The following is a 14,026-nucleotide window of genomic DNA, read 5'->3' as shown; positions in this document are numbered from 1 at the left end:
CAGTCCAGCCCCCTGATCATCTTCATGGCCCTCCTCTGGACCTGCTTGAGCAGGTCCATGTCTTTCTCACGTTGGGGGTCCCAGAGCTGGATGCTGTACTCCAAGTGATGTCTCACAAGAGCAGAGTAGAGGGGCAGAATCATCTCCCTCGACCTGCTGGTCACACTTCTTTTCATGCAGCCCAGGATACGGTTGGCTTTCTGGGCTGTGAGTGCACAAATTCATATTCAGGTTTTCATCCATCAATACCCCAAAGTCCTTTTCCACAGGGCTGCTCTCAACCCACTCATTCTTTAGCCTGTATCTATGTTTGGGATTGCCCCGACTCATGCAGACTTTGCACTTGGCTTTGTTGAACTTCATGAGGTTCCCACAGTCTCTGTTCTGCTTTCAACTACTGCAGCTGTATCAGGAAACTTATTGACTGCCTGTATTCTTGCATTAGCAGATAGTGCCTATAAAATAAAAAAGCTATTCTGTGAAGTCCTACCAAACACAAGAGGCTGTGAATTTTCTATTTTAAAAACAAAAGCAGCGTTCATATCTGCTTTAAGATAAAAATAACAATAGGAAACGTCAGCAAATTTCATCTCTGTACCACCACACACCAGACTCCCACCCACCCCCACTTTTTTCTTTTTTTTTTTTTTTTATTTTTTTTTTTATTTTTTTAAGGTAATGTTGTATTTCTTGCCTGCACGTTCTTTCCTCAAACAAAACTCCACCTGACATCTTAGAATCATCATGTTTATTTGAAATCTCTTCCTTCAATTCCTATTGCTTGATGCAAGACATCTCCTCGCTCTCACAAAAGATTACAACTCTCCTGCCATGCCCATACCATCATCATGTACTCAAATGCAGCAGATTTGCCAGATAAGCTACCTCCAGCTGATATCTGTGCAAGCTTCGATACTTGACTACCCTTCTGGATTCTGAATATATAAATAGATACACCCTTCCCACTCCTATTTTAGGATTTCCTGAACTCTATGCTATTCTTATATCAGCATTAACCCTGACAACCCTATTCCTGCAACATGTGCTTCACTCTTGTCTCAGAAAACGACTGGCTTGATCCTGCTCTTGGAGTTACTCTTTACAAAGTCCAGAATACGGGACTGTAGCATTGCATTATCAGCTTGCATTATCAGCTCTTGAACTGATGAGCACAGGAGCTCTTCAGTAAACACTTAATCAAATAAAGCTCCAGCTCATAGCTATGTGGCCTATACCAGAAAATGGTAGAGAGCTGCAAACATTACTGATGAACTGTGATCCTGTGTGCTTGAGACCCATGTACAACTTATAACTAAAGAAATCTCTCCTCTGTCCAAGATTAAGGCTGCAGGGGATATTCTTTTACCGAACTACACTTACAAAATCTAGACCATCACCCCTGCTAATTCAGAAGTGACTGATCCTGAGCACAGCTACATGTCTGGCAGACTGTAAGATATCTGACCTCCTTCTACTCTATCATATGTATTACTGTAATACTGGACACTTTCCAGTACTGTATTAAACAACATAACCATCTGTCACATGTTGTTTAATCTTTTAGCAATATTCCAGAGAGAACTGCATGGCCTGGAATATTCTCTTAACAAGGCTTTGTTAAATATTTGCACTGTGTTCCTGCTTGCAAGGATATCTGTGCTCAGCACTTAGCACTGAAAGCTGCAAGATCTGTGATCCTCCTTAAGCTGCTCTCCAGTCTCAGCCTGACCCGTGAGAAAGTTCCCTCTTCTCCTGCAGGGGAACTCTCACTTTTACCGCTTTTATTCTCAAATACAGAGCAGAAAGACGAGGCTTTAAGCTCTTATGTACCCTGGGCATTCTAGATGAAATCAGCAACATGAACAACCCACGCTTTGGGGAGGACAAGGCTGTCCCAGTGCAGCCTGAGAAGGCAGTTACTCTTCAAAGCAGGTAAACCTACAAGGGAGGCTGAAATGTGGCAGACTCCTGAGGGCCTCTCTGCATCAGCCCATGCTTTCCATCATGGTCATCCAACTCTACATGTCTGCCTTTGTATGTAGTGTAACTAGATCCCAGGGAGACGTGTGCTACATAGTTACAGAAAACAAACTATCTTCAGACCAGAAACTGTTGAGGAGTTTTAACAATCCTGTGAAATCCAGAGTGTTGTGCTAGGCAATTTATTTAAGTTGCCAGACATCACCACTCAGACTTTATTGTGACGTGCACTAACAGTTTAATAGTTTCAATATTCATAATTAAATCAAAGTGATTAGAAGTCCAAAATATGAAACCCTGATTAAGGTCAGCAGCTTTAAACTTGGTTTCTATTTTTAGCTGTTATGCTTGAAAAAGGGCTGATTCGCCTTGCTTAGTAACTATAAAGAACATATATATATCTAGATAGAAATACCCTATACACTAAAGTTAAGCATGCAAATTTGTTAAGGAAGATACATCACCATTCATTTAACTAAGTAGTTATGCAAGAAATGATACATATATTCAAGTTTCAATTTTTGCTATTTTTAGATGAATGTATAATGGATTTCCTTTCTACTACAGTTGGAGTTGGATTTTTTTGTTCGTTTCTTCTTTCGTTTTGTTGAAGTTTTTTTATTGTTTAACTTTTATTATGTCATGCTGTCCTTAGAGGAAAATTGAAACCAAATTAAAAGCTGCAGAAATAGCATTTATTTACTACCTAAACTGTCCCGAACTTGATGGTTCATGAAGAAAGTAGGTTTATCAAAACAAACTTTACGTTTAAAATTGTTTTTAAAATAGTATTGCCTACAGTGAGAGAAAGGAAAGGTAAATGGTTCTACTAGAATAAAGAGAATATCTCACCACCTTTCATTTAGTCTTTAATCCTTCTCTGGTGCAAGCTATATAGCATTCTCAACTCTAAATCAAGTCTCACAACTTCACGAGTTACCTGTTGTGGAACTGATACTGCTGAGAAATTTAAGTGACAAATATTCTCCCTACTCCTGCAGAATAGGCTATTTCTCCCACAGGTTATCCTGGCACTGTAGTGAACTCTTTTTCCAGACAATTAAGCCATTGATTTCCTGTGGTTTGAGCCCCTCCATTTTCCTTTAAAGCCCTAGCCAAACTTGCACTAGTAAATACTTTTTTAATTTAAGTGCTGTTAAATGGTTTGGAAAAGTTTAAGTCTTAACTTGATTTGTCATTATTTCAAATTCACCATTGAAGAGGTTTCTTTTCAGATAATTCATTTCATCTATGAGATTATACACATACACAAATGCAGATATAGCACTGTTGAAATGCATTGATTCCAGTACTCGCCCAGTGATTCTTAAAAATGTTTCAGGTTTTTCTGAAACATACGGTGCTTTTAAAATATGACAGGTACTTAGCTCCTGAAATACATTCTCAGTGGACACAGCCAACTATTTCTCACAGTAAGCCTTTAAGTAGAGATCACAGGTATTTTCTAAAGAAAGGAGAAAGGAGTTACTCCAGTTCCCAGAGAGCTGACTCATCTCTTAGAGCATCACAAGATTGCATGTATTTGTCCCTCTATCATCTTTATAAGCAGAAGGACTAACCTTTCCATGCTGTGACAGGTGTGGACCTGACACACTATGAGGAAGGCAGCACCGGCGACAGCAGGATCCTGCCCACTCTCCAAGCGCTCTCTGAGCAAGGGTAGCACAGCACTGCCTGAGATAACTGATGGTTTACCAGCTAGGTCCAGGGTCACAGCACACTCTTTCAGAAACCCACATCATACTGTGGCATATCCTATCTTTGCCCTTTGTGGTAACTTTACAGAGTTAAACCAACACATTCTCAGTTTTGAGGAAAGACTAGATCTTTTTTTCTCCTAAACCAACTATCCAAAACACACAAAACAAATAAGTTTTCCATCTCGGGTTGTAGCAACCCCTTCAGCTCTGATCTTCCATCAGAGCAACCGGATCTGGCCACAGGGGTCCCTGTGCTGGCAGAGCTGTGTAGCATCCGCTGTGAGCACATCAGGCACCTGTTACACATTAACACGCTTTTTTGTTGGGCCAGAATTGCTGCACCTATGGCAGGCACTTTGTGGTAAATGAAGAGCTTCTGTGCAGTAATTGAAGAGTGCTGCTGTCTGGCAATGGTGAGAGCACTGAATGCCACACAGTCAGTGAGTGAAGTAAAGCACAACTCATATCTATCTGGGCCAGCATAGCTGCATTCACATTGTCCAAAGGGTTTTTCATTTTGACAAGTGTTGTTCTACGCAACTTTCTGACAGTCTTAACCACTAGATTTCCCCACAAATTTGTAAGCTTACCCCTTCTGTCTGGGGTGAGCACTCACATTCAGTTTGCTTCCAGCCAAACCCCTTTAGAAATACACTTATGCCCCCTTGTCACAAAGCATCCTCAAGACTTCACAACTTGCTGCCCTGCCCTTCTCAAGTCCTGCAAAAATGTGGATGCCTTGGGTAACACCCACAAGTACATAGTCCCAGTGACAAGAGGCTCATTATAGGATAACTGCACAAAACACATTGAAAATTTTTTTGTGGTCTACAGAGGAGTCAAATTATCACCTTTCAAGCAGAACCTGTAATAGTCTCCAACACACACTTATTTGTGAAGTCTAGAAAGCACCTAAACCAGCACCTACATACTAGGTCTCTATATCAAAACTACTAAACAACTATACACATTGCTGGTACCTCAAACACATTTATAGGGTTGTTAGCATCACTAGGCCTCAGCAAAACCAAATCAATATTGTCTTTTGTGTTTGCTTTAAGTCCCACTGTAGAAATGAAGGCTGGCTTATCGCTTCAGAATCAACATCTTTAAACTATTTGGATGCGTCTGAAAGTTTTGTGCTGAGTCAGTTACCGTAATGCCACATCATACCATATTAGTTAAAGCAACTTGAAGCAGACACCATTCTTTATCTCCTTGCTAGATCCCTGTTATACAGGCAAAGCAATTATGAAAGGGACTTGAGTCTTTGCTTCTCTGCCCCTCAGTTCTCACACACAACAGAGAAAACACTCCAACTAACTGGTCCATCTGCCCTTTGATAGCAGAAATCACCTCTCACGATACCTATTTACTATGTCCAGCTCTGGAAATTTCTGGGTTTGTTTGGGGCAGACTGGGCAGTACAGCATACAAATAATTACCTGCTTATACTTAACAAACAGAAGGAAAACAGGAAAAAATACATACATATATATATACATACACACATATATGTGTATATATATACACACATATATATATGTGTGTGTGTGTATATATATATATATATATATATTTATATATATATAAAATAATGCAAAGCTCCATACAAGTTTATGACTAGGTAGAAAGTCCTTCTTGAAGCTTCAGAAAAGTATAGACAGCAAAAAGCATCCATCCTCAGGAAAATCCAAATTTAAAGTATTTCAATTTGATTGTCCTTCTGTCTTGCAGTTTGGTACAATCACATAAGAGTTGGTCAGGTAAACTAAAAGCTACTGGTAGAGATTAGACTTGCAGGGATAACAGCTCTTCACTGGTATTCTAACAGCATTATTTCTTGTTAGAACCACACCAGGCCCACAAGTCAATAACAACTGTAATGTCTGTCTTTACCTTTCCCCAGCAGTTTCTGCCATCTGCCTTTGCTCTTCTGTCTCATCTTCAGTCTGGCACAGTCTAAAATTGCTCTCTAGTTTATACTTCATATGCATGTTGTTATTCACTTTGAACAGCTAATGTTGTACTCGGTTGCAAACACAATGCTTGGCTGATGCCCATATATTACAATTAGCATGCACTACCCTAATGCAAACAAAACACCTCCCAACCCAGAACCCATGCAAGCAGGCCCCTTATGGAAATGCCTGCTCATACAGCACTGTAAGCATCTGGCATTGTCTGGGGCCTGTGAGTTATCTGGTCCTGGCCCTGAGCAGATGGCTAACCAAAGCAAGTATTTAATTTTCAACTATGAGGAATGCTGCTGTGGCTACCTACAGTGAGACTATACTTAAGAAATGTGGCTGTATCAAAACTTTGTATCACTTAAGATGCAAATAAACTCCTGCTATGAAAATAACATCCTCTTGCTTCTGGTTTGCTTTAACATTAGGCAGTCCGCGAGAGATAAGTCAGAGGGATGACACCTCACAGCTGGATGAGAACAAGAGCCAAAAGCCAGCCACAAAAGTCAAGCAAAGTCTAAAACCAGCTGGGAAAAAAGCAGTTCCTCATTATGAGCAGGCTCTGAAGTATAAGCTGATAAAAGTTGCTCATGCTCTACAGAGCAGGAGAGGAAGTTAAGAAACAACATACAAACATAGAAATAGAATTTGTTTCTTGTACCTGGTCCATGCTTTCCATGATATGCCAATGCCATAATATTTCCAACACTAAGGCAGGTACACAATTTCATCTCCAGTCAACCCAAGTCCAGCCAGCAGTTCCACACTATGTCCTTTCTATACCTTAATCACTCAATGTAGATGACATAAACAGTTACAGCTTTATCTACAACAAGAGGTATGTCCTGTTCATACTGATGTCCTCTGGAAATTGTAAGGGAATTAAGAAATTCCCTTACAAAAACACCCCAGTGGAGTCCCAGACTAATTTCCCTGACTCTTCACCTTGTGAATTAATGGATTTGTATGTATACATGGAACACATGTATGTATACATGGAACTTTAGTGTTCTGAAGTTTCTATTCCCTAGGTGTCACAAAGCAGAGACTCAGCAATGGATTCCAGAAATTCTTCTTAAATAAATAATTTATTTATAAGGTAGAGCATAGAGCAGCCCAAGCTGGGTGCTTCCAGTAGAGGGACCTCAAATAAAGAAAACCTTGGGCAGTAATATCCTTGCAATCTAAGTTTTCTACCCCTTGCATGTCAGCTTAGGCAAATTGTAAAATTAGAGTCTGGGGCCTCCCCGTTCTTCATTGGATCTCTTCATTTTTGTCAGATGGGTCACTTCTTATCTTTGCAGGTAACTGTTTGTCTTTTTACAGACCAGACTAGATGTCAATCAAAGTCCTGAACTTCAGTTGCTATTTTGCACCTGCAGCTGGAGAGCAAAATAAATCTTAAGGACAGAGAAAGTTCAAAAGTTCACAGCAAACTTAGTTACTTATGCTAAGTAGTTCTACATAAGCAGTTTCTAAACAAGTTCTATAAGATGCAGTACACCAAATAATACAAGAAGCTAAGTCATCCATTCCCTAACATTAGGAACATAAAACAAAATGAGCTAGCAAAAATAATTCCTGCAGACCCATTCCTCCTGGAAACTCCTTCAATTGTGTCTGCAAGACAAAATAAACCAAGAGCGTACAGCTGAGGAAAGGGGATGGGCGAGTGGGAAAAGAGCACAGCAAAACAAGCTGAGAAAGCCGTGCATTCATGCCCTCATGGAATCCACCTGAAGGGAGCCCAGGGCTGATACCTTTTTGAGCAGAAGAATCAAGCAAGAAAAGAGCAAGCCCAAAACCCACAGCCACTTGAGTAATAATGCTGATAGAACGCCAGCAGGAGGATGGTCTCACCAGCTCACGACAGCTCTTCCCATCCTGTGCTCTCGCAGCACAGAAACAAGATCATGAGACTAGTGCAATGGTTCATGTCTCCACACCCTAATCCTCACTGTGGCAGAAAACGGATACTCTAAAGGCCTAAATCCTGTGCTATAAAGCTATAGTTGCAAGGCAGCCTGCTACAAGAAAGAGGAAGTGATTTAAATTACAGCTCTGATGCCTTCACTCCTGCACTTGCAAGTCAAGTTTAAAGAAACTGCTTTACTGGTCATGCCTTTGACACAGTACACGAAAGCCACCCCACTTTGTATTCTGAGCTAGCCAAGCAGTACATCCTTCATCGCAATACCCAGGAGCCTCTCAGCAACTCTACCTGGCCATGAGTACATGTAAACTTCTGCAGACAGCATGACAGGCACGTCGGAAATGGGAATGAAGTTAGCAAATTATCAAACTTGAGGACAACTTCCATAACCTCCCAGTTAGTATCTGTTGTACAATATAAGAAATATAATGTGTTTCTTCAGAGTCTTTCCCTTTTCTAGGGGCTTTGTCAGAGTAACATTCCACACACACACCCTGAATCACCAACTGGAGACAATTCACATGCCTCAGTTCTACCCTCATATCAACAACTTCAGCCTAAAAGCCAGAGCAGAGACAGAGAAAGAACACTGGAAACAAATTACCAAATTCCTCCCATCTCTCACTTGCTAGATGGAACAATATTGACATTGGTCAGCAGCTTCTGTCAGGAATAAATACAAAAGCAAGCATTGTTTTGGCTAATGTATTGAGTAACAAGGATATTTTCTGAAGAAACACCTCACTCACCCTATTAGTTGCACCCATCTAGTCACTATGCCAGTAAAGGCAGGCAAATGACTCTCTTCAATAAAGAGAGTCACATGAATGAAACAAAAGGGTTGTAATGGGTGCGATAAATAGACCTTCCAAAAAAGCATCAATATATTTAAATAAAGATACTAGCTCAACAAGAGCAAACAAACTGCAGTATTTCCCTTCAGATAAAAAAATAAGCCATGTTTAATCAAGGTGGTCATTTTGCATTGATAGAGCCAGTCCATCTACTGAAAAATAACATTTTACTGAAAAAAATCTTTCCAACCACTAGGGTTATTAGCCCAGAATAAGAATGCTTGTTACTGGTATAGTTTGTACTCCTACAAGTGCAATTTAGAGTAGAACATTTATACTATGTAACATTTACTATCCCTATTAACAATCTATTCAGTAAAGTATTTGCCCTCCCCCTCAGTCACAGATGTGATCACATACTGTGAGATAGTCGCACTGCTAGGCAAGGCAATAATAAACCATGTGGATCTGAAGAGCTGGATTCCACAAAAGGACTGCCCAACGTGAAGAGAAGAAATCATGCTTTATTCCCTTTTTCTTTTTCAGAAGTACACAACTTCTGTAGACCTTGCTATTGGGCATATTTTGTACGGCAGAAAGTCATTCCATTATAGATTTCTCTCTCTCTTCTGCTAACACTTTCTTTGTAAGATCAGCAAGTAAAGTTTCTGTAAGGTCAAAATTGGCTTTTTACCCTCTAGAGACCTAACTGGTCTTTTCAAGCAGTTTAACAGCCTTTATCTCCTGAAAACATTTCAGTAGTGTGGGTGGCTCCTCTAATTCCCCTTGCATTATAAATATATCTGCAAGCCCTACAGACAGTATCAGGTACACATTATACAGCGTAGTCACCAAGTGACATTATTCTGTTGAATACACACAGATTACAGGAGCACATGCCAAAGATAACATCTATCCTCTAATGCCTATCAAAGCTAAGGAGACTTCGAACCATCTCACAAGGCAGCCAGGTTGATTCTGTGACAGTATCCACGTGGCTGTCAGCTTTGCTCCCCCTTTGAATACACCATAGCACGTTTTCCAAGCCTGTTACACTGTTTTTCAGCCCTGCTTAGGACTACCAGAGGGCTTCTCAACTAAACAAAACTTTTACTTCAGAGGAAGTAAAGTTCTCCAAGTCCAGCAATTAAAGACTTCTGCTGTATATGTGGGGGGCAATATGCTCCAACAAGATCAGCTTCTAACAGAGCTTATAACCAGTCCTCAGTCTACAATACCTCACCTATAGCAGTGAAGAAAGCAGGCAGAACAGTGTGGAAATGTGAACTGATAGTGTGCATGTTCATGTGTATACCTGTACACACACATTGTTATAATCTTTTATTCATTACAGGTATTACATAGAAGATTAGTATCAAAAAACAACATTACTCCTTCACACAGGGCACAGTGCCTGTCCACCTTTAACATGCACAGTTTAGTTTATACATGCCTCAGCCACAAGCTATGATTTTTTTTTACATCTTAGTCTTTACTGCATGTTTTCTCACATGTGGGACACAGGTTCTCATCATTACAAAGACCAGAAAATACAGATATATTGATACATTCACATTAGTTCAAGGTTCAGCCTCAGAATAGACCACTCACTCTAATTACTTACACTGCCTGCAATGCTGGTTTGCAACACTAGTTTGTTGGTAAAAATCATCAAAACAATCAGTCTGAACCACATACTTCAACAAGTTCAGATGTAGTTGGGTACAGCTGAGAGCATAAAGACACAGCTAGGAGAGCCTGGGCCTGAAGCAGTTCCATGTTCACTTTAATTGATGTGTAGGATAAATGCTGAAAATGGCAACCTGACTCACACTGCACTCTGCCTGCCTGCTCTTCACCTGTCTCCTCTCTCATGCTGACACCAGCATTCAGAATCAGCTGTGAATGTGGTAACTCTGCAGAAAATAATAATAACAGAAAAATCTGGCATAAGGAAAAGAGTGAGGAAAGCGCAGCCACAGGCAAGAGGAAGTCAGGACCACCTCTTTCTGCAGTATTCTAGATGTGCATTGCAGAAGCATTTTAAGTCCACTACAAAAAGCAATCCCAAGAGCTAAAATCCAAACACATTTTCAAGTGTCATGAGTCCTAGACAGAGCATCTATGAAACTTCACATAAGGCTCTTTTACCAGGGTTAACACACCTACACCTTATACAGTAAAGAAAAATAATCACAATCCCTAATATATAAAGTTTACAACCCCAGCACCCAGACATAAGATTATACGAGTATTCAGTGAAGACAATAAACTCACTATCTGAACTATAAGTCAAAGTACTCCTTCAGATTCAAAGCTGGTGCTACACTGTGCTTTGTTTTTGTCATTGCCACTACTTGAGATTTAAAAAAAATCCACGTGTGTGCTCACTGTCTTCAGGAATTAATCAAACATTTTGGAACATACTAACAATAATTTAAGAAGTGGGACAACCTTTTCACTTGACAGCCCTGCCAGCATCCTTTTAATTAACATCAATAACTACCAGACACAGTAGCAACTGTCAAATAATGACCTAACCATGTTTAATTCCTGACATGTATGATAGTAACATGATTTTGATGGATGCATTTAGCATTAATCATGCCATTGGTCATTAATTCAGCTAAAAAAACTTCCTTTTGGAACTCATTATTGAACATACCAATTGATAATTATAATCTTGAATTATTACTGACTTTTCCTACACTAAAGCTTACAATTGAACTGTAAGAAAACTGAACTTTCTGGCAGGTAAAAAGGGAATAGCATGAAAATTCTGTTTCACCTAAGTCTTAAAATATCATGCAAAATAAGACAAAAAAAAGCTGTAGTGAAATGGGAGAAAAATGTGTGTCTTCAATTAATCTATAAAATGAGGAAGCCCTTAAAAGCTCTGAACAAGATATGCAACCTGGGTTCAACTCTTGCAGTCTTCACTTCCGTTAATAATTTCATTATTGTATGAGTTGGACACAGACCCTTGTGTGCCCTCCAGGTTCCTACACATGAGCTGCCAGAAGGAAGACTGAAATCTGTGCCCATACATGGAAATAATACTCTGTGATCTCTGCTGATGAACTCCCTCTGCTGCTGCAAAGCCAAGTACCCCACCAACCCAGCCTCTTTGCAAATAACTCCACTAATTCCTTAGTTGTCTTATTCGCATTTTATTCATACGCTAGGGATAAGTTATGCCTCCTTTCCACATCTTTCTCTGCTTAAACTGTACATTGCCTTGGGGAAGGGACTGGTCCTTCTACATGTGGCACTTTAGACCTGTTAAGCACTCCTGCAATTCAAATGACAAGAGCTTAAAAACCATTAGCAAAATAAATGAATGACAAGTCTAACCCACAGTTTATGTGCTGCACATGGCTAATAGAGCATGCTGCTGGGGCCCACAAGTGCTCCCAGAAGGGGTAATTTAGAAATTAAATCCAAAATGTTAGTAACTCCAGAGCAAGCACAGCACAATCATGGCACATGCAGTGCCCAAACAGTCTTGGCAGGAGCATGCAGGAGCCTGCTCCTCCAGCTGATTCCTGCATCTCATGTCTTAGGTTGAAAACTATAAGTGAATTACTCTTAAGGGAAGGTCACATACTGTTAAACTTAGTGTATTAAATCCATTCCATGCCAAGAGAAATTGCTTACTGCAAGAGCAGCTGAGGGCATGCAGCACCTTGTGGGTAGCTCTGGATCATGAACTCTCTGCACTAGCTATATCTGACCGAGGCAGAAGATCAGTCTTTCTGCAGTTCTGCCTACCACCACTTCCATTACACAGGAACATTTCTGAAAAGAGGGGTGAAAAGGTTAGATTTTGACACACAGGATCAAAGACTCTGATAATTGAAGGTAGCAAATTAAATTCATTTGGTACAATTTCATGCAGCTAGTGAATGAAATTTTTTTCAAACACAATCTGGATTGTAAGTCTTGAAAATATACAGCACACCTTGTATGCAGGTACAAAAGGAAGAGCCTGTTGTTTTTCCAAAGCCTCTCTCGATTATCCTTTTTATTGCTATGCATTGCTAATGCCAAAAGGCAGGGTCATAATCCCCAGTTAACATGCAGAAAAAAAAGGGGGGAGGGGAAAAACAATTTTTTTACTAAGCAGACATCAGTTATGCAAAGGAGCACATGAGATCTTCCTGATTGAGATTTTTCTGTTACCAGGTCCAACATCTCAGAGACTTCAACATTACAGAAAATCCCAAATCACTCCACTGGCAAGCTAATGGCAAAATATTGTGATACAACAAAACAATCTTTAAGAGACCTATAGAACAGAAGCAGTACAAGATACTTCTGCACATTACATATTGCTACACCTATTGTGCATGAAGTTCTGTAAGTATATTACAAGAAAATATTTGTCCCTGCTGAGGACCTTTTTCTTGGTGTGGCTTTGATTTTCCCCTACATACCTTAATGGAGTCTAAAAAGTACAAATCAGCTTCTCCTAAACTTATTTGGGTGTTGAGTATTTAAAGCTCTAGGTAGCTCAAAACTTTAAATACAGCAAAACTAGTTGAGTGCTGTCACCTCACTTAACTTTGCTGACCGCAGAAAAATATCCTAGAAACCTGTTTTCTCACTCAGCTAATTCATCTTTCCCACATGGCCATAAACCAACAGAGCAGTGTACCAGCAAAAGGCACTGATGCACTGGCTTTTAATGTTGATTTCATATAACTGGTTGGAGTGACAGAGGCATTTGTTATTCCTTCTCCTCCAAGCTTGTAACGAAACACAAACCAACAAGGTCTTCATTGTAAGATCAGTAAAAAGAAGTTAGTTTATTTCCTTAAAGCAAGATGAAGTATCTTTACTTAATTCTTATTTTTAGAATGCAAACCTAGTTTTAAATTTAAGAGGATTTTTAAAAAGTAATTTTGTTACAGCCTAATTCTTTCATATTCTACTAAGGACATCCAAATAACCTTTTGAGTATTTCAGAGAAAAACGTCCACCCCAAATTTCAGTGTTAGAAGCTTCCTTTTAAAGTTGCACACATAATAGAGCTTTGACTTTTGTGGTTAACTCAAGCTTTATAAATATAACACAGTGTCAAGCACTGCTTTCAGTAAGTACCAAGGAGTGAATGCTCCTATTTGCATTTTTCCCCAAATGTCAATACTTTACTTGAAAAATAGAGAGTTGAAAATCAGGATAGTTTGTTTCTCTTTCTGCTCTACAGCTACAAACAAGGGAAAAGTCAGATATCTACTTGTTCTAGAAGTGCAAGTTTCAGAGGACCTGTCTTTTCTTTAAACTAGTGCCTAGCTGCACCTTCTAGCAACAAAATATTTTTTGAAAGCCAAGCTCCCAGTGACCAGAAACAACCACCTTGCAGTAACTCTGTTTAAAAATTTAGCTAATGTTATATACAGGACACATTATGATAAATCCACCTTCCTCCCTGCGCTCTTTTTTTAACTTGCATTCAAAATACGGAAGATGGGAGGCAGGGAAAATAAGTTAAACTAAAATTAAAGGACTGTATGGCTGTTACTTCAGTCTCTATTCAAATGTATTCAAATCGTCAGTAATCAATTTGGCTATGGCAACCGATGACAAAGCAAACTGAAAAAAGTGTACAACACAAGATTTAAAGAG

At 39.6% G+C, this 14,026-nt stretch overlaps 1 protein-coding gene across 13 annotated transcripts in view; it reads right to left on the bottom strand.

Annotated features, from left to right (window-relative positions):
- TSPAN4 (tetraspanin 4) overlaps positions 1 to 14,026 on the bottom strand; it is a 445,369-nt gene that overhangs the window by 375,793 nt on the left and 55,550 nt on the right. For 2 of the 13 annotated variants that reach the window (XM_065066064.1, XM_065066065.1), the window contains exon 1: positions 5,601 to 6,486. The exons of 10 other annotated variants lie outside the window; for them this stretch is intronic. In XM_065066064.1, the coding sequence (XP_064922136.1) occupies positions 5,601 to 5,698 (98 nt within the window). In that variant the 5' untranslated portion in view covers positions 5,699 to 6,486. Of the gene's footprint in view, positions 1 to 5,600; positions 11,181 to 14,026 lie in introns of those variants that run through there. One more of the 13 variants, XM_065066066.1, reaches the window with a different exon arrangement.

The sequence above is a fragment of the Columba livia genome, chromosome 5, assembly GCF_036013475.1.
Source record: "Columba livia isolate bColLiv1 breed racing homer chromosome 5, bColLiv1.pat.W.v2, whole genome shotgun sequence".
Taxonomy (NCBI): Eukaryota; Metazoa; Chordata; class Aves; order Columbiformes; family Columbidae; genus Columba; species Columba livia.
This window is presented reverse-complemented; position numbering and strand designations above follow the sequence as displayed.